Source organism: Verticillium dahliae, genomic scaffold, assembly GCF_000150675.1.
Source record: "Verticillium dahliae VdLs.17 supercont1.16 genomic scaffold, whole genome shotgun sequence".
Taxonomy (NCBI): domain Eukaryota; kingdom Fungi; phylum Ascomycota; class Sordariomycetes; order Glomerellales; family Plectosphaerellaceae; genus Verticillium; species Verticillium dahliae.
In genome coordinates this window covers 203479-222171 of record NW_009276935.1, presented here as the reverse complement: position 1 = coordinate 222171, position 18693 = coordinate 203479, and the positions used below count along the sequence as shown (strand labels likewise).

Below are 18693 nucleotides of genomic sequence, written 5' to 3'. Positions count from 1 at the left end.
AAAGGAATGTCATAGAATTAAGGACAGATATTTTCGAAGTGTCTTTCGTCGTGAAGATGCAAAAAGAGCCACTTCCACCTCCCTAATGATCTGTTTGCGTCAGGATACTGTGACCAGTTGAGCGCCTTGATCCGTATGCTGGCGGGGCCTCGTCCGCATCCTGACTACCGGACGGCTCAGCCAACTTCGTGGATGATCCTGCCTGTGATGCACGCCTTGACCCAGTAGCCTGTCTTTGCTCGAGCGCCACCAACAGCTCCCTCTGCCCCGAAGTTCCCGCGAGAAATATGGCCTGGTCCCAGGTTCCGAACCCCTGATCTAGAAACATGTCCACTATTTCCCTCTTGCCTGTCTCGACCGCCTTGGAGAAAGCTGCCTTGAGAGGATCCCTCTCTTTGTACCCCTTCTTGTCTCGATCTTGGTACTCAAGCATGATGCGCATCGCATCCACCTTGTCATGGTTGAGCGCGTACTCGAACGGCGACTTTGGCGAATGCGGACTCGCAGCCACGGTGATGTGCGGATCCGCCCCGCCTTCCACCAACACGCGCACGAGTTCAATCTTATCATGCTTGATGCAGTGACCTAGCGGCATGTTGGACAAATACCCCCACGGCAGCGAGTGTTTGTTCGGGTTGGCGCCAGCCTTGAGAAGCAGCCGCATGAGCTCGAGCTTTTCGCCCTCATTCGAAACGGGCTGTTTCGCAACTACAGTGAGGAAGTGCGTGCCTGAGTGGTTCGAAATGGTGGCGGCGGCGCCATGCTCGAGTAGGAGGCGTGCGATGTGAAGCTTGTCTTGCTGAACAGCGAGGAGCAAGACGGCGCGGCCCGTAATGTCCCGGGAGTCGGCGTCGGCGCCCGCCTCGAGAAGCATCGTGACCATCTCAAGCGAGCCACTCGAGATAGCGTTGACAAGCACAGGGGCGCTCTTGACGTCCTTGCCGTCTGGATTTGCGTTGGAAGCGAGAAGCAGGCGCAATAGATCAATGTTGCCCGAGTTGACGGCCATGGAGAGGGGACACCCGTTCGCTCCCGCGCGGGCGTTCACGTCGGCGCCATTGTCGATGAGAAGCTTGACCATGTCGAGCTGCTTGTTTGCTACGGCGACGCCCAGAAGGGGCTGGCCGGTGAAGTTGGTAGCTGAAATCTTGGCGCCATGGTCGAGGAGAAGGCGGACAGCAGGAAGGTCTTTGCGCTGGACGGCAGCAACCAGGACGTGTCGACCAACGGCGCTGACAGCATTGGGGTCTGCGCCGTGCTCTAGAAGCAGGGCGACCGAGGCAAGCGGAGCCTTCTCGACTGTCCCAATGAAGTGGGGAGTTCCGATGGTGTTGCTGGCCTTTGGATCCGCGCCATGGCTGAGAAGAACTTTCAGAATGTCGGTATATCCAGCCTCAGCGGCGTGGAACAACGGCGGCATATTCTTGGTCGAGTCTTTCGTGCTGATCTTGGCGTAATTATCAATGAGAAAATTGACGGCTTCGAGGCGATTCGCAAGAATAGCGCTGATTAACGGGGTGTAGCCCTTCTCATTGTGGCCGTTGATGTTGGCGCCCTCGCCGAGGAGACCCTTGATTTGAGGGATGTTACCAATAGCCGCAGCATGACAAAGTGGTGTCACAAGGGGTTCAATGGGATTAATCTTAGAGGAAAGCGTCTTGAAAATATTGTTGAACCCCCCAAAGACGCCTTTCGCTCTGGCTGACTTGGCCTTCGACTTACCCTTCCGTTGACTCAAATCATGATAAAGGGGAACCTCCTGCTGTGCATTGTCGTGCTGGTATCCGACGTCACTACTTGGCGTAGTGGCAACATGAGTCGATGAGCTAGCAACGGCTGTATCGTAGTCGGGAAGCACGCCTTGCTTCTCCAGCGGTATTGAGGGCTCAGGTGCTGCAGGGGCTGGTCCTGGGTGTGACAAGTGGAACTCAGCCATGAGTCGTTCGATGTCTTCAAGTTTGGTCTCAAGCGCCGCGAAGACTCCCTGCTGCTGGTCCACATCTTCCAGGTGTACAATGTCTTGAAAGGCAAATACCATCTCAATGTGAAGCCTCCACAGCTCCGCAGCGTCAGTAAAGGGCTGTAGTTCTGATTGTTCTCGTGCCGAGGCTGACAAGGCTGCCTCCAAGTCCGTTGTCACGCCACCGACGAGTAATTCGCATGAGGACATGGACAACGAGATTTGTCGTCGAACTTGTTCACGGAGATTGTTCGCACTGGCCAGGTTTGCCGAAAGCTCCTCCGCGCCTTGCGAGAGTGCGGACACGATGGACGCCAGCTCCCTCAGCTCATCGTGAATGAGGCTCCCGGCGTTCGTCTGCGCCGCCAACTTGTCGAACCCGATGCTCAATTGAGCGCTGCGGTTGGAGACGGTCGAACATTGCGACGAAAGTTGAATGCCGGGTGGTACCCCCTCCATGATAAGTATATTTGCGCTCGGAGCTTCAATGTCGGTGTTGTCGTGCCTCCGTCGGAGCGATGACGTTGTTTGTGTAGAGATAAGACGCACGTTTGCTCTGGCGCGCGATTCATGATTTGATAGTTCTGCTGATCTGAAGGTAGCGACCGCATCAGGCACTTCCGGGCACTCCAGAGATCAGAGTCCACAACCAATCTGAGGCCTCGCTCGGCGCAAGCTTACGTAGGGGTCACACTGCCCCATCGCTCAGCCGCATGTACGATACAGGCGACTGAGGCCAGGTCGGTTAGGGCTGGTGCTGGCGGATTCCCCCGCCCATGTCAGGCCCCGTCAAGTACTGACTTGACGGCATCTTGTCCCATGACTTAGGCTCTGCTGGATCTTGGAGAACCTTGAGCCAACCACCGACGGCGAGGGAGACGAAGACTGCGTCCCAGCGCGGGCCGTCACCGAAACAAATGAAATGGTTCGCAAGGGAAATGACGATGATGCTGAACAAGTAGGCGTCCTCATCTGTGCCGTGACCCTGCGCGACAGCGCTCATGCGGACAATTTCGTCTTCAGTCATGTGACTCTTCAGCATGACTTCGACTTCCTCGAGCGATTTCCACATGGAAGGCGGCTTTCCTTGAGACGCGGCAGTGTCCATGGCCTGACGGCGCATGTCGGCGAGTTCAGAAGAAGAGTTATCGCGGGACTGCTCCTGGAGGCGAACAAACGTATAACCTTTCCGTTTGTAGTCCAGGCGAGACTGGGCGAGAGACATGAGGAGTGTCTCATCCTTCATCACGGACTGGAGTGAGAATATGTGCCGTAGGGACGCGGTGGCGGGCGACGCGGTGGTGGAAGCACTTTCTGAGGCATCACTGATTGCGCGTGCCTGGTTGTGTGCTTTCCAGAGAGCAACCGTTCTCGTGATGCAGCTCCAGAAGATGGCCCCAGCAATAGTTTTAGCTTTGTCGCCAATGTAAGGCAGTATGTCTTCTGGCGGGTCAAAGAGACGAACGAGCCGATCAGTGTCATTCCAGAGGCCATAATCGAGACGTGGACTCATGCGGCCGCTTCCCAGCGATAGGACTGACCAGTGGCCCTGATGCTGCCCTACAACGTGAGACAGGCCTTGCGGGACCGAAGACACAGCCTGAATGGGCGTGTCGTGGGGGTTTGGCTCAGGGATCTGCTGCTGAGCTTGGGCGCTGCTTGAGAGCCCTGCTTCGTGTAGGATCCCGAGCTCCGAATACGCCTGTAGCTCGGGTAATCCAGCCGCTTGACGAGCACGATTCAGAACTTTACTGAGGTCGCCGACAAGTAGCCCCCGACTCCTGAGAGCAGTGTCAATATCTTCGATGGCTTTCCTCAGAGCTGTGTTCTCGTCTTGCAGAATCTGAACCTTATTCGCGTGGCGCTTTCGATACTCTCGCTGGGCGATCACTCCCCTTTCACGGCGACTTGCTGCCTGTTACCTTGGTTATCACCGTTGCTGATGATCATCCGAAGCAGATGGGTTGACTTGGCAATGCACTTACGTCGGCAGCTTTGTTGTCCCGGCTCGCCATCCTGTTTGATTGATCGTAGGGCTGGAGTCCAAATGTTCATAACGTTACTCAGGTTTGAGGCGGGCATCATGTTGGCCGCCATTAAATTCCAGGTTGGTGGCAGTGCGCGTCAGACCAGAGTATCCACTTGCCATTAATAATCGACACGGAGCAAATATGACACCGTGAAGCGTTATCATAACGTTGCCAACCAGGCGACCACGCCGGAGCCTTACGATCTGATCCGTCTCACCCGTATAATCGGAGGAACTTTGGTATAGAGGATATCCATTGCTTGCTTTGATAGAGTGCAGAGACTGAGAGTGATGGCTGTTTCTGATGCGTCCGAGCATTCGTCATATCACAGGATTCATCATCAGAGATGCCAATCATGCCACCATCGCATGGTTGTGAGCAAAGGATTGCTGCCATGCACTGGCGTATAAAGGAAAGAAAACTCTCACTCGAAGGCAATGAAGAAGAGAGCTTGAGCACTCACTCTGCCATCATCGATCTCTGACGCAGTCATCAAAGTACCTCTCCGCTACATTACCTGCAACCCGGTACCATGGCTTCTCCTAATCCCACCAAAATCTACCGCACCAAGACGTACAAAGCCATTTCTCCTCTTCGTCCAGAGCTCTCTACCTCCGGGAAAAATGCTCTGATCACTGGGGCTGCCAGTCCTGGAATCGGCAGCGCAATAGCCAAGTCTCTCGCCCAATCCAATCTCGCGAATCTGGCCCTCCTTGGCCGCACTTTCAAAGCTCTTGAGACTACCAGAGCCAGCATCGAGGCTTTGAAAACAGGCACCAAGATCCACATCTACGTTGTTGATGTCGCCGACGCTTCTGCAGTTGATGCTGCCCTCGAAGCTTACACCGAGGCTATCGAAGGCAAAATCGATATTCTCATCGCCAACGCCGCCTACATGCCTGACCTGACGACCATTGCTGAAGCCAAACCCGATGACTGGTGGCGCGCCTTTGAAGTAGCAATCAAGGGCAACTTTAACCTTCTTCGCGCCTTTCTCCCTGTCGCTGCCCCTGGTGCGGCTGTCATCCACGTCTCGACGGCAGCAGTCTACTTGCCATACATGGAAACATTTTCGGGGTACCGAGCTTCCAAGATGGGGGGCACCAAGTTGTTTGAGTACTTCCATCACGAAAACCCGAATCTCTTCGTGCTGCAAATTCATCCTGGTCTCATTGGGGGCACGGCCATGGCTGCCAAGTTTGGGCATAAAGCCGTTGACCTAGGGCTGGCGTTTGATGATATCAGCCTGCCTGCTGATTTTGCTGTCTGGGCTACGAGCGATGAAGCGAAATTCCTGAATGGGAAGTTTGTGTGTGTCAATTGGGATGTTGATGAGCTGAAAGCTATGAGAAGCAAGATTGAGGCTGCTGATAAGACTCTCCCTGTCATGGGCTTGCTTGGGTGGGACTAGGTTTGCGACTTAAATAGCTAGGAGGGCGTTGCCATTAGGGCAACATTCTTTTATGACATGACTTGACTTTGGCAGGATAGCAAGATTAACAGTACTGAGAGTTTCCTTAGCCTTGTGATTTCTGATTGTTCAAGGTTCACTCGAGCTCGGCCTTGATGGAAGTCGATACGGCCTCAGGTTTCACGCCAGACCTCTTCATGATGCAGCTGTTCATATAAAAATCTGTAAGCCCTCAATCAATCGTCGGGGTTTGCAGTTTCTGCGGCTGTTCATCAGCTGAGCAATGTTCTTGATTACCTCCATCTTGAAGGGCAACCGATATCAACATCTCAACCTACCAGGGGTATCTGCGATCTCCTTATGCCATTTGTATCACAGCTAACATCAAATGTACCACCCTGTTATCCTGGTACCCCCAGGTCTCGGAAACTTGTGGATCTATACCCGCTTCCCCGCCTCCTGTTCTTCAACCATCGAAACGTGCGTGCCGTCATTCTTATCCTCTCGAGCAAGCTGTTCCTGAACATCGTGACGTACCAGTTCATCGCTCGTAGGATACACCCGCCGGAACATCGACCACAGCGAATGCGAGAAGAGGTCGTCCATAGACTCCATGCTCCTGCCCTTCAGCTCGGGCAAACAGAAGTAAACGAAACCGACACCAATGAACGTGATGACAGAGAAGAAGAGAAAGGTTCCGTAGCCCATAGTGCGCATCATGTGGGGCGTTGCAGAAGTGATACCATAGTTCACAATCCAGTTGGTGAACAGACAGAACGACATGCAGACCGATCGGATACGAGCCGGAAAGATTTCAGCAGCAACAACGTACGGAGCCACACAGTGACCAAAAGACCATCCGACAGCGTAAAGATAAATCCTGTTCTTGATCAGCATTCATCTCGCTATCAATTGTGCGAAACGTAGTCGTCACTGACCAGATGATTCCAACGTAGCCGCCAGCTGAGGTACCACCACCAGCCTCGGGACTGGCAAAGCGGATGAAAAGCCCAATGTAAAGCATGGCGCAGGCTTGAATTGTTGCCCCGATCATAAGTGGAAGGCGCCGTCCAACGCGGTCAACAATGAGAGTGACGTAAATCACTGTCGCAACCAACTTGACAAGACCATAGATGCCAACAGTCAACAGAGAGCTGGAGCCACGAGGCACGCCGATCATGGCGAAAATCTCAGGTGCGAAGTAATTTAGCGAATCTGTTCCTGTGCCTTTGTGGAAGATAAACAACATGACGGCGAGGAAGAAGCGACGCCGATTGCTGGCATTCGTGCCAATATCCTTGAAAACGGCAATGTAGTTGTAGCCTGGTTATGTCAGCACCTCTTGTCTGCTTGTATCTTTGATTTCCATCTGCTGATGCGGCTTACCTTTGTATTGGCTTTGTTCATATTCGGCCTGGGCATTGATCTCCATGTATTCTTGGTGAACATAGGGGTGATCCGCTGGCAGGCCTCGTAGCTTGCAAAGGTTTTCTAGTCCGCGATCTTTCTTTCCTTTCGAGATGAGAGCACGGGGAGTTTCGACCACAACTAGTATGTCGTCAGCTGGACCCGTCGACAAGACAACCTGATGAAATCTTACACCAGATAAGACAGAAGAGAAAGAATCCTGGTATCAATTGAATACCCAGAGCCAATTGCCAAGAAGTGTTATCGTTTGGGTTCTGCTCAGGCCACAAGCTCACCCCGTAGTTGACCCAAAAGGCCAGGCAGAGCGCCAGTACAATCATGAGGTTGTAAGATGTTGTGAGAGAACCTCGAATAGTCTTTGGCGAGTTTTCTGCGAGATACTGAGGCGCTAACTGCAAATTTGCATGGTAAGCTAAACAGTAAATCTGGCGTGGCCTGAGAACACTCACCATTGAGGTCGCACCGATCGCGATGCCAGCCAGGAGTCTTCCAGCGTACAGCACGTTCAAATGAGGCACTTCTTGCATGGCACATCCGATCAAAAACAAGCCGGACATGATTGTCACGGACCTCTTCCTTCCCAGGAAATCGGCACATGGTGCTGCGAGCAATGCACCGGCTGAGCCACCTGCGGCCACTTTCGACTCCGTGTCAGAAGGTGCGAATATAGTTTCCAGGAGCACTTACACATAGCAGCAATATTTCCCTCTGTGTGCTATGGTCAGTATTGCTAATTATTCGTTCTTGTTACAGGCTTAATTTACCTCGTTGGTCCACCTCTGATGGTTGCAGGTCGTCAAATCCCATGGCCTTTCGAAAAGAGACAAATGTCATGACACCACCGATGTTTCCTTGATCGAAACCGTAGGAGCAACCCGCCATGGCAATGGTAACGCCAAGAAGAAGAAGTTTCCGGTTAAAGATCTCTTTAGGGTCATTCTTCCATTCTGGAGATGCCCACAGTGAAGTGCCACCGCCCATGACTGCGAAAGTTACAGTTGGTATCCGAGAGAAGTTGTGTGTTGATAAAAAGGCATGGGCCTATGTAGACATGATTTCAGTGAATAGAAACGAGATCGTATCTAACGACGCTCTTGTTAGCAATGCTGAAGCAGAACAGTCATATATCCCGATGTCCGCCAATCCCAGTCAATGACTAGGTAAGTTGATCACCCCGTGGGAAGCTTCCCCGCATATTCCAGGTAGTAGGCCAAGGCGCCGGAGGCGCCTCAAAGCAAACCGCTCGAACTCTGGGTGCCGTCTGCCGCATCGGTCACAATGCCGACCGTCCTCGAAGACACGGCTTTGCGTCCGAGATTGCCCAGTCGTCCAATGAGCAGCAGGTATGACGAAATCGACTGGAACGTGCAGCCAGATCACTCTGAGGGTGGAGTTCCATCTGGCAATGTCACTGGAACAGAACCTTAGCTTCAGTCATGAATCGTAGCTTTTCAGCGACTAGCATGTGCCAGATGCTAGTCGTATCAGTCGTCATCCTCAGACCTGATGCGAAGTACGCATATCCTCGGGCTACAGCACATTAATAATAAAAGACACCTGATTATCACTGACCGTTCCATTGAGCACGCCTCTGATTAAAGAAAATCAGCTGTGTATCAAATCACGACGGCTATCAACTAGATGGCGTCCTCTCTCGTTCACTCCGACTCACTACCGGCGACTACTGTCCAATCCCATGCCTCCAACCTTCTTCAATTGCCCGACAAAACTCTTCTCTGTGCTTGGTTCGGCGGCTCCCAGGAAGGGTTACCTGACATCGGTATCTGGCTATCGCGTCAAACCCCAGGGTCAAATGAATGGTCTCCGCCGCAGAAGATCTCATCGGACACGGGCCGCAGTTGTCAAAACCCTGTGCTTTTTAGAGCACCTAGGACTGGTCACATATGGCTCTTCCACACGTCACAAGATGCCGGAAACCAGGACGGTGCATTGGTTATGGTTCGGACATCCAGTGACCATGGCGTCACCTGGTCGGACCCTAGATACCCCTTTAAAGACTTGAAGGGGGTTTTCGTACGCCAGCCACTCGTTGTTCTCAAAGATGGAACATGGGTTTTACCCGTCTTCCTCTGCCGATCCGCCGCAGGACAGAGATGGATAGGAAATGATGACATCTCTGCTGTGCTTTTCTCACGCGACGATGGTGTGACCTGGGAGGAAAAGAGAGTCCCTGGAGGGATTGGCGCGGTTCACATGAATATTGTGCCGCCTGTCAGGGGACAAGATCAATATGTTGCCTTCTTCCGGAGTCGATGGGCGGATAAGGTGTACCGGTCCACGTCCACAGATGGAATTGACTGGACGTCTCCGGAGCCCAACAGTCTGCCAAATCCCAACAGCGGAATATGCGCTGCCCGTCTTGCATCAGGAAGCATTGCAATCGTCTTCAACGATTCCGCTGCTGTGACCAATATGGCTAGACGGGAGGGTTTGTACGATGATATTACCCCCGAAGACGACAAACGACCCAACCAGGTATCCGTGAATGGTAAATCCGCCATCTGGGGTACCCCTCGCAAGGCCTTGACAGTTGGCATCTCCTCAGACCAGGGCATCACATGGACAACACGGGTTCTGGAGGATGGCGATGGATTCTGCATGACAAACAACTCGGAGAAGAAAATGAACAGGGAGCTGAGCTATCCCAGTATCTGGGCCGAGCAAGATGTCTCACATGCGCCTGTTCATATTGCTTTCACGTTCCATCGCCAGCACATCAAGTATGTTCGGATTGAAAACGTTGAACGTTGGGTGGACAATGCTTGAGGCCGAGGAAGCGCACAGCTGGTCGTTATATGTTAGGTGGCCCTGCGGAGCCACTGAATAGGGGGGCAAAGCAGGGGGTCGGCCAGGGGCTAAGAACTACGAAAACATTTATTTGAGGACTGGGGAGGGCCAGAATTCAGATGTATTCCGAATCCCTGCCTATATTCTGCTGCTGCGGACTATTTGTAGGACGCCTCTTGACTCTCCTCCAAATCAAGTAGTGACACTCTCTCTATGAGCTCACTCTGATCATCGTACGGCTTGTAGCTTGGTCTGGCGGCCTCAATACTGGAAACAATCCTGTCCGAGGTGCTATTGTCAAGCGACCTTGAGGAGCTGCCAAGCAGGGGGTCGGTCAGGGGCCAAGGGCTACGAGAAAACGTATCTACAGGCTGCGGAGGGCCAGATTTCAGACGTGTTCCAACTCCCTACCTATATTCTATCATCTGCGAACTGCGTGCGGAAGACCTCTTCACTCTGTTCTCAACAACGCTCTGACAGCTATTGAGGTTCCTGAATGGGTTGCAACCATGCAAATGGTGAGTTTGTACGGAAAAAATGACGAGCTCTTTGGCTGAATCGCTCATTGCTGAAGCTTCCATGGCTGGAAAAAGCCTCAGCTCATAATGCAATATGACACTGCTGATGAAAACTCTGCAACCTACCTATCCCAAGGCCTCTCCCTCTCAGCCCTCTCTAGCACTGCTAAGGTCTCCAAAGTCCACTGTTTCATGGCGTCCCCCAGAGGCTCATATGGCTTTCTCATGTTCCAGGAGGCCTCGTTGTCCAAACCTCGGCCTCTACCAAAATAGTACCACGCTCCATACTTGGTACAAGCAATGCCCTTCTTGCATGCCCATTCTGCATTGGCCACGTCATCCTGGAGCTTTTTTGCCTCATCCACCCTGCCTGCCTGGAACAAGTCATATACCGCTGACGTGCAGCCCGGAAAAATATTGCCCAGGCCCGTGACACATCCACTGCCGCCCGCATGGAGCGTTGGCAGTAGATAGTCGCTGCTGCCACCAAAGACACCAAACTGGTCGTGGTTGAACTTGCTCGTGAGACGTGTAAGCTTCCCCACGTTTCCGCACGTAAGCTTGACTGCCGAGATGTTGGGATGGGACGCCAGGGCCGCGATCTGATCCGAATCAAGATCAATACCGGCAGTGACCCCGGGAAAATTGTAGACAATGATCGGAATCGGCGACGCATCCGCTACGGCGCGATAGTAGGCCAGCAACGCGTTGCTTGATAGGGCCTTAACCCAGTAGCTCGGAGGTAACAGCAGCGCGAAGTTGGCGCCAGCACTCGCTGCGTCTTCTGCGTTGAGGATCGTTTCGAACGTTGACTGGGCGGAGATGCCTGCGACAAGAGGATAATCGGGTCTCTTGAGGTCGGCAATCGCTCGCGCCGCAGTCTGAATAATAGTTTTGCGTTCCTCAGGTGTCAGGAGGGCGAGCTCGCCGTTGGTGCCGAGATAGACTAGGCCGTGAATGCCAGCACTGATGAGGCCCTGGCACTGCACATACATGGCACCATAGTCTACTTGTTGCGATGGATCGTTTGCCTCGTAGATAGTGACGACAGGCGTGTAAACTCCCGGTGGAAGTGGGTTGAATTTAGAAGCAATATTGCTGGAAGGCATTGTGTGCTGGAGTCGCAAGGGAGCATTGGAGTGACAGAGCGTTGTCCTTGAAGGGCTCATTTCGGCGCGCAGGTTAGTGATACTTTGTTGGGCTGAGTTTTCCAGTGGAAGTATGGCTATATGGAGTGAAAGACAGTCCGATGCAAGAGGCTCACAAGGGAACTCGTCGGTCTGTTGGTAAGATATGGGCTGCTCCTTGTCATCGGTGACAATGCCGGTTGGGGATTCCGCTTCTGTGGAGAGCAAGTTGTGCGTTCGGGGCCATCTCCGGGGTTCCGAGCGCCCATCATTCAGGCAACTGAACACTGACAAACGCAATTAAGACATCGAAATCCAGCCTGTAGCATTTCTATTATGGAGCCTCGTTTTGCAGCGTCTATATGTCCCTTGATCAACTGGTAAAAAACCCGAGAGCAACTCGATGCTTCCACACCACTACACCTCCGATTCTTTGCTGCAACGAGTGCTTGCCGTAGTCAACCGACTATCTTATGGCTTCGAGTATGACACCAGAAGGCATTCCAAGCAAAAAGCCAATCATCACACTCGACATTCTCAATAAGCACAATTCTTCGAGCGACTGTTGGATCGCAGTCCACAACAAGGTATGGGATATTACGGGCTTTATTGGCGAGCATCCGGGAGGACCATCGGGTAAGAACAGTCTTTCTGTCAGCTTTGACTGTGTTAACACTAGCAGTCCTTCTCAGGTGTGCTGGGTCTAATGCAACAAAATCCTTCGACCAAGTCCACGCACCCGATATCATTGAGGAGCTGCCAAAGGAGAAATTTAAGGGATTCCTTGAGGAGCCCAGTTCTGATGTCTCCGCCAGCGCCGCTCAGTGCGCCGCCGAGCGTGACACGACGACAGCCCCGACAAATGAAGTTCCTCCTCTTGAATCTGTGCTCAGCGCAGCCGACTTTGAGGTTGTGGCGTCCAAGGCACTGACACCGAAGACGTGGGCCTTTTACTCTTCCGCAGCCACAGACCTCATTACGCACGGTAAGAACAAAGAACTTGTTCGACGGATCATGATACGTCCAAGGATACTTCGAAATGTCACCAGCGTCAACATGAAAACCAGTATTCTCGGTTTCCCGAGTACAGCCCCGTTCTTCATCGCCCCTGCTGCGATGGCACGTCTGGTTCATCCTGACGGCGAGCTAGCTCTGAGCCGTGCATCTGCCAACGAAGGTATCATCCAAAGTGTACGTCTTGCTGCCCTGAAATTGGGGCTGTCAATGCTAAGTCATGTCTCGCATCCTTAGATCTCAAGCAACGCTTCCTATACACTGCGCTCCATCATGACAGCCGCACCAGCAACACAGCCCTTCTTTTTTCAGCTGTACATCAACTCCGAACGACAGAAAACGATCGAAATCCTCAATTCGGCACGCTCCCTAGGTATCAAGGCCATATTCTTAACGGTCGACGCACCCGTTCCAGGCAAACGTGAAGCAGACGAACGGGCCGCGCAGGCTGTGACGGTACGATCCGCCATCAGTGGCGGCGAGAGCAGCAAGGACAAGAAGGGAAGTGGATTGGGGCGTCTGATGGCGCAATACATCGACAAGTCTCTGACATGGAATGACCTGTCATGGATACGAGAGGCGAGTGGTGTGCCCATTGTCCTCAAGGGTGTGCAGACCGCAGACGATGCCAAGATGGCTGTGGATTATGGCGTAGATGCAATTCTGCTGAGCAACCACGGTGGTCGATCTCTCGATGGGTACGTTGTCGCCACTTCACGCCTGGGTCGGAGCTAATGAACCATTCACAGATCTCAAGCAAGCATCCTGGTCTTGCTGGAGCTGCGAAAACAGTGCCCAGAGGTTTTTGAAAAGCTTGAGGTTTACGTTGATGGCGGTTTCGAGCGAGGGTCAGACATACTAAAAGCTATCGCGCTGGGAGCGACGGCGGTGGGCATCGGCCGGCCCACACTGTATTCGTTGGTATATGGCCAAGAAGGCGTAGAACATCTAGTTCAAAGTAAGTGTGACGTGCGACTAAAATCTCGAATTACTTGCTTACCCTTTCCAGTACTCAAAGACGAATTGGAAACATCAATGAGACTTTGTGGAATTACAAGTCTGGATGAAGCGACCCCGGCTTTGGTCAATACGCGTGACATTGATCATCTTGTGGCACCCGTAGAGCAGAGCGAGCCGGGACGAAAGTACAGAAGAGCAGTGGTAGCAAAGATATAGAGTTCGCGAAATTAACCATCCCATGATACCTATCCAAGATATTCCTCGAGACGTAATCGGGAAGTTCGTCACCACCAGGCTCTTCGACCGTGGCGTCCGTAGTTACTTAATCATACTTGCAGCAAGAAAATGTCTTACCGACGGTAAGCAAACATGAAGCATTTGTCGAACGTTGGAGCGATTCTCACACATTTTCCCAGCAAAGCCTTCCTGATTTATAGTACCACTGCGCTTCCACGCAGCCCAGCACATGAACTCTATGCCTCCAACGTCGCAGCAAACGCCTTGACAGCATCGAGCACATCCCCATCAGCCTCCAAGCCCAGACCATAAGCTCGACTAACATCAAACCGCGAAGGCCACGAGTTGACAATCCTCTCAATGACAGGATCCCTCTTCTCCTCCACGAGACTCACAGCCTCCTTGCCGCCCACCGACTCCAGTGCGTCCAGAATCTGATCCACCGTCACGGTAATGCCCGGCAGATTAACAATCCTCGACTCCCCAAACGCCTCCCTCGGTACGTCCTTGACCTTGACCAGATTCGTAACCACCGTCTTGGGACTGCAAACCCACAGCTCCAAATCCCGCGCAACGGGCAACACGTTCCTCTCCCCGTTCAGCGACTCCCGCACGATGCCCGAGGCAAAGCTCGACGCCGCGGCCGAGGGGGCCCCGGGCCTCACGATGACGGTCGGCAGTCTGACGATGCGCCCGTCCAGCAGCCCGCGTCGCGAGTAGTCGTTGAGCAGCAGCTCGATGATGAGCTTCTCGGCTCCATACGAGCTGCGGGGCTGCGGCAGGGTTTCGGATTCGCGGACGGGACTCGCGGGTCCGTAGACGGCGCAGGAGCTCGTGAAGACGACGACTGTGCCGGGGTACTCGGTGCGGAGGTGGTCGAGGACGGTGCGGACGGAGTCGACGTTGACTTTGAGGCCGAGGTCGAGGTTTGCTTCGGCGCCGCCGGACATGAGGCCGTGGAGGAGGTAGACTGCGGTGAAGGGGCGGGAGAGAAGCAAGGTTACGGCCGCGGGAGATGTGAGGTCGGCCTTGAGAGAAGTTATGCGATCGCTGTGGGAAGCCGCGCCAGCGGGAACGGGAGGCTCGACTACGTCTGTGAGGGTGAGGCGCGTAGACGGGTCTGCGGCCAGGAGGGCAGATACGAGGTCCTGGCCGATGAAGCCGGCGGCGCCGGTGATGAGGATGTCGGCCATGGTGCGGATATTCGCATGTATGGGGAGCTCTGGAGAGATGGCACTCGTGATTATTTCGACAATGATGAATATTCAGATGAAATTCAAGCGGCTTCGGTGTGATGAACCTCTCAGAAAGTGCATCAACCATCGCGAATATCGGCCATGAACCCCTCCTCCCTCGGCCAAACTTCAACGGCAGCCGGCGCGTCAAGGTCCCCGGGGGCACTTCTCCAAAGCTGACCCTCCATCATGTCGCAAAACCCCCATTTGGAGTACATCGGCCACAATGCCGGCCCCCAACCACGGGCTTCGGAGACAAAGCCGATAGACAGCATTCGGCGGACAATTGCAGATCTGCCACCACTGGAAGACTGTCCCCCTTGTCGTCATCGTTCTTCACAGTGAGCGGGAGTGGGGGTCCTTCGTTGGGGTGAAGAAGACCCCGCGCAAATCACGACGAGGAGAGGGCGTCGCGAAGACTGCTTCACCCAGTCTACCAAGCCCAATCGCATCCAGACGCCATGTCCGCGAATATGGAATACGTCAGGCAAGTGAAGCCGCCACATTTATTCTATCCCGTCTGACCAAAAAAGACAGACTCGGCACAAGCGGCCTCAAAGTCTCAAAGATCATCCTCGGCTGCATGACCTTCGGCTCCCCCACATGGGAATCCTCCCCCTGGACCCTGGGCGAGGAAGACGGGCTCGAGCTCCTCAAGGCCGCCTACGACGCGGGCATCAACACCTGGGACACGGCCGACACGTACTCGAACGGCCAGTCGGAGGTGATCATCGGCAAGGCGCTCAAGAGATTCAACATTCCGCGGCAAAAGGTCGTCATACTGTCCAAGATCTTCAACCCCGTCATGGACGACGACTCGGGACCGCCGAGCGTCAACGACGGGCCATTGGTCAATCTCATGGGTCTCAGTCGCAAGCACATCTTCCACGCCGTCGACAGGTGCCTCGAGCGGCTGGGCACAGACTACATTGGTGCGTCCCCTCGCCCTCCTTGCCGAGCCGCGCACAAGGTAGAAAAAGACTAACACACCCAGACGTTCTCCAGATCCACCGCCTCGACCGTGAGACGCCCCCCGAAGAAATCATGCGCGCACTGCACGACGTGGTCCAGTCTGGCAAGGTCCGCTACCTAGGCGCCTCGTCCATGTACACCTGGGAGTTTGCCCGGCTGCAGTACGTCGCGCGCGCACACGGCTGGACGGAGTTCATCTCGATGCAGCCCTTCTACAATCTCCTCTATCGCGAGGATGAACGCGAGATGCTGCCCTTTTGCCGCGCGAGCGGTGTCGGCGTCATTCCGTGGAGTCCCATTGCCAGGGGCCTGCTGGCGAAGCCGCTGGGCGAGGAGTCGGTGCGGAGCAAGATGGACAAGAAGAAAGATCTGTGGTTTGCGGATGCAAATTTGGACATTGTCGGGAGGGTGGAGGAGGTTGCGAAGAAGAGGGGCGTTAGCATGGCTGTTGTGGCGACGGCGTGGGTGCTGAGGCAAGACTGTTGGCCGATTCTGGGTCTGAGTTCTGCCAAGAGGGTGATGGAGGCTGGTGAGGCTTTGAAGCTGAAGTTGACTGACGAAGAGGTTGAGTATCTGGAAAGCGAGTACCGACCGAGGGCGATCCAGGGCATGTGAAGCGAGAGACAACATGCTCCATGTGCGGACACGTATCGAACAAAACACGGTGAGAATCATATCCGTGTCTTCAATATTGTCTCCGAATATCATAACCATATGCGCTTGTCCTATTACCATATCTCAGGCTTGAGGTTGTGTGGAATACTCGACGTTCGCAAACTCCTGCAAGCCCTCAATCCCCATTGTGGCCGCATCAAAGCGGAACACTGGCGATAGTCCAAAACTCATATCAAAATCAAACAAAATGTCACCTTCCATGCCCATCAAAGAAGGGTCGGCGACTGGCATCATGGGCTGACCGCTCGCGTCCAGCACCCCGCTGGTCATTTCGCACCCAGCCATGCCATTTTGCATCATTGCCTGGCCTTGGACGTGTGGCTTCAGCGTTGCGGCCATCTTCTCGAGCCCCGGCGCCATGAGGTTCGCCAGGTGCCAGCGCCCTGTCGGCAGTGAACGAAAATGGCGAACGAGTCGTGTTGTCAGGTCCCAGACGCGCTGGGGCTCGATCAGATCGCCGCCGTGTTTGACAGAGACCTTGATCAAGAACATGCAAGCAAAGGCCGTCATGCAGTGGAGGTAAGAGGGTAGGCCCACCACGCTTGCTGATACGTCGGGATCGGTGAGGATGAATTCGATCGTGGATGTGGCGGCAGCAATGGCTGTCGCGGTGCCATCCAGAAAATAATGCGGAATGGGGTTTTCGCCCGAAGAGCCACGGAAGATGTGAGAGTACAAATGCAACTTGGCAAAGTGAAAATGCAAAAGAGCACCCTTGCTAGGAAACCGCCCGAGGCCTGAATATTGGTCTGCGGTGTTAGCGACATATGATCGTCTGAGGATCAGGCCGATACGTACCGCGTAGGACACCTGACCAGTGGCCTATCCAGTGGTCCAGCTGCTTGTTGAAGTGGGCGATCTGATGGAGATATGCCCTGGGTATAGGTTGGCCTTTGTCAGGGCCGAAAAGCTCCCGTATGCTTCCGAGAATCCCGAGTAGCGCAACTTGGCTCGCAAGGCGCTTGTCTTCGGCATTGGAGACGGGAGATTCTAGGAAGCTCTCCCAGCCCTGCATTGACGAGTCTTCGTGCACAATCGCTGGTCGACCGTACAGAGTGGCAAGGTGCTGGTCGCAAATGTTGAGAATATACCAGAGCCTCGCACCATCAGCGGCCTCTTGGCTTTGCTTCTCGATAGCTTGGCTGTGACAGTTGTGAAGGTTGCACTCGGACGCTCGTCGGATAGCATACCCCGAGATCATCCACGACATGTCGCTGAGCCAGTAGGCGGCAACAGCCATGGCACGGATGTAATCCCGGTCAACTCGTCGGTCAAACATGGATTTCTCCATGAGGCGACGGAACTCTGCGCTGCACACTCCATACAGGGCTTCCGCCGCAGGTTCGTGGAGCGCTGCGACTGTCAGGGTCGCGGCTGTCAGGACGGAACTCTTTCGGCGTAGCTCATCGAGAGTCTGATAGCGGCATCCCACACGGTATATGTAAAAGTCCAATTCATCTCGGTACAGACAGAAAAGACGTTCTGCTGTGGTCAGGGATATGGCACCTCGAGCGATGAAGTCGTCGGCAAGTCGGCTTCGGTGCTCGTCAGGGCTATCAGGTCGCAAAGCCCGCAGCTTTGTAAGGGCGTACAGGGAGTGGATCGGCACGTTGGGGAGGTGGGATTCGTCTTCGGGCGAGATCTTGGGTGAGTTGTCACACGAGGGGCCGACATGATTGTCGGATGGAGCGGGGCGGTTGTTGTTCGTGCTGCCGTTGTTGTTGTTGGTGGTGGTGGTGGTGGTGGTGGTGGTGGTGGTGCCATTCGTAGCTCGGGGTTGACGCTCTGTGGCGACCGGTGAACTTCCGGCGGCATCACGCATCCCACTCGTTTCGAGGGGTTGTGGCTCCGAAAGGCCAAGCTTCTGCGTGACGTCGCGCAGAGTAGCATGGAGGGCATCCAGGTCGTGGAGCACAGCGTCGGTGTACTGCGACTTTTCGTCAATGATGCTCTGCAGGTTCTTGCCGAGAACACATCCGAGGTTTCGCTCTGCGCAGCGGCGGCACGGTGGCCCGCTGTCGTCCATCAGACATTTGATCTTGAGCCGGGTCAGTTGCGTTCCTTCAGTAAACAGCCAGGAGGTTCTTCACCTTGTGTCTTCGACATGCGCCGCACGCCTTGATCTTGCGTGAGATTTGAGGAATCGAATGGTCAGAGACACCAGCGCCATTGTTCAGACCAAGTGTCATCTGGGTAGTCGGACTTGTCGCCGGGCTGCTGCGCTGTGGGTTTGCTTTGGATGGTGGTTGGCAGTGAGTCGCAGGTGCTACACCTTGGGCCATCAACTGTGGAGAGCCTGAAGAGGAGAAGCGCTGATG

General features: G+C 54.2%; 10 protein-coding genes across 10 annotated transcripts; 4 read left to right on the top strand and 6 right to left on the bottom strand.

The window, feature by feature from the left end:
* Nucleotides 1–82: 82 nt before the first annotated feature.
* VDAG_07262 (ankyrin repeat and protein kinase domain-containing protein) lies at nucleotides 83–2419 on the bottom strand (the record flags this gene model as incomplete). The annotated part of the gene is made up of 1 exon (XM_009656167.1): nucleotides 83–2419. One exon carries the CDS (start codon nucleotides 2417–2419, stop codon nucleotides 83–85), a length of 2337 nt encoding a protein of 778 aa, XP_009654462.1.
* Nucleotides 2420–2705: 286 nt separating this feature from the next.
* Nucleotides 2706–3975, bottom strand: VDAG_07261 (uncharacterized protein; the record flags this gene model as incomplete). Its single annotated transcript, XM_009656166.1, has 2 exons — nucleotides 2706–3875; nucleotides 3946–3975. 2 exons carry the CDS (start codon nucleotides 3973–3975, stop codon nucleotides 2706–2708), a joined length of 1200 nt encoding a protein of 399 aa, XP_009654461.1.
* Nucleotides 3976–4522: 547 nt separating this feature from the next.
* Nucleotides 4523–5401, top strand: VDAG_07260 (uncharacterized protein; the record flags this gene model as incomplete). Its single annotated transcript, XM_009656165.1, has 1 exon — nucleotides 4523–5401. One exon carries the CDS (start codon nucleotides 4523–4525, stop codon nucleotides 5399–5401), a length of 879 nt encoding a protein of 292 aa, XP_009654460.1.
* Nucleotides 5402–5839: 438 nt separating this feature from the next.
* Nucleotides 5840–7810, bottom strand: VDAG_07259 (quinate permease; the record flags this gene model as incomplete). The annotated part of the gene is made up of 7 exons (XM_009656164.1): nucleotides 5840–6281; nucleotides 6340–6724; nucleotides 6788–6949; nucleotides 7002–7221; nucleotides 7279–7466; nucleotides 7517–7537; nucleotides 7594–7810. The coding sequence occupies 7 exons, from the start codon at nucleotides 7808–7810 to the stop codon at nucleotides 5840–5842; spliced, it is 1635 nt and encodes a 544-aa protein (XP_009654459.1).
* Nucleotides 7811–8414: 604 nt separating this feature from the next.
* On the top strand, nucleotides 8415–9853 carry VDAG_07258 (glycosyl hydrolase). Its single transcript, XM_009656163.1, has one exon. The coding sequence runs from the start codon at nucleotides 8471–8473 to the stop codon at nucleotides 9614–9616; it is 1146 nt and encodes a 381-aa protein (XP_009654458.1). The 5' UTR covers nucleotides 8415–8470; the 3' UTR covers nucleotides 9617–9853.
* Nucleotides 9854–10277: 424 nt separating this feature from the next.
* Nucleotides 10278–11264, bottom strand: VDAG_07257 (dihydrodipicolinate synthase; the record flags this gene model as incomplete). The annotated part of the gene is made up of 1 exon (XM_009656162.1): nucleotides 10278–11264. The coding sequence occupies one exon, from the start codon at nucleotides 11262–11264 to the stop codon at nucleotides 10278–10280; it is 987 nt and encodes a 328-aa protein (XP_009654457.1).
* A 607-nt stretch (nucleotides 11265–11871) lies between these two features.
* VDAG_07256 (cytochrome b2) lies at nucleotides 11872–13472 on the top strand (the record flags this gene model as incomplete). Its single annotated transcript, XM_009656161.1, has 5 exons — nucleotides 11872–11918; nucleotides 11975–12473; nucleotides 12534–12994; nucleotides 13046–13254; nucleotides 13306–13472. The coding sequence occupies 5 exons, from the start codon at nucleotides 11872–11874 to the stop codon at nucleotides 13470–13472; spliced, it is 1383 nt and encodes a 460-aa protein (XP_009654456.1).
* A 257-nt stretch (nucleotides 13473–13729) lies between these two features.
* Nucleotides 13730–14686, bottom strand: VDAG_07255 (NAD-dependent epimerase/dehydratase; the record flags this gene model as incomplete). The annotated part of the gene is made up of 1 exon (XM_009656160.1): nucleotides 13730–14686. One exon carries the CDS (start codon nucleotides 14684–14686, stop codon nucleotides 13730–13732), a length of 957 nt encoding a protein of 318 aa, XP_009654455.1.
* Nucleotides 14687–14917: 231 nt separating this feature from the next.
* VDAG_07254 (voltage-gated potassium channel subunit beta-1) lies at nucleotides 14918–16315 on the top strand (the record flags this gene model as incomplete). The annotated part of the gene is made up of 3 exons (XM_009656159.1): nucleotides 14918–15041; nucleotides 15262–15660; nucleotides 15723–16315. 3 exons carry the CDS (start codon nucleotides 14918–14920, stop codon nucleotides 16313–16315), a joined length of 1116 nt encoding a protein of 371 aa, XP_009654454.1.
* A 123-nt stretch (nucleotides 16316–16438) lies between these two features.
* Nucleotides 16439–18401, bottom strand: VDAG_07253 (uncharacterized protein; the record flags this gene model as incomplete). The annotated part of the gene is made up of 2 exons (XM_009656158.1): nucleotides 16439–17124; nucleotides 17174–18401. 2 exons carry the CDS (start codon nucleotides 18399–18401, stop codon nucleotides 16439–16441), a joined length of 1914 nt encoding a protein of 637 aa, XP_009654453.1.
* Nucleotides 18402–18693: the final 292 nt, after the last annotated feature.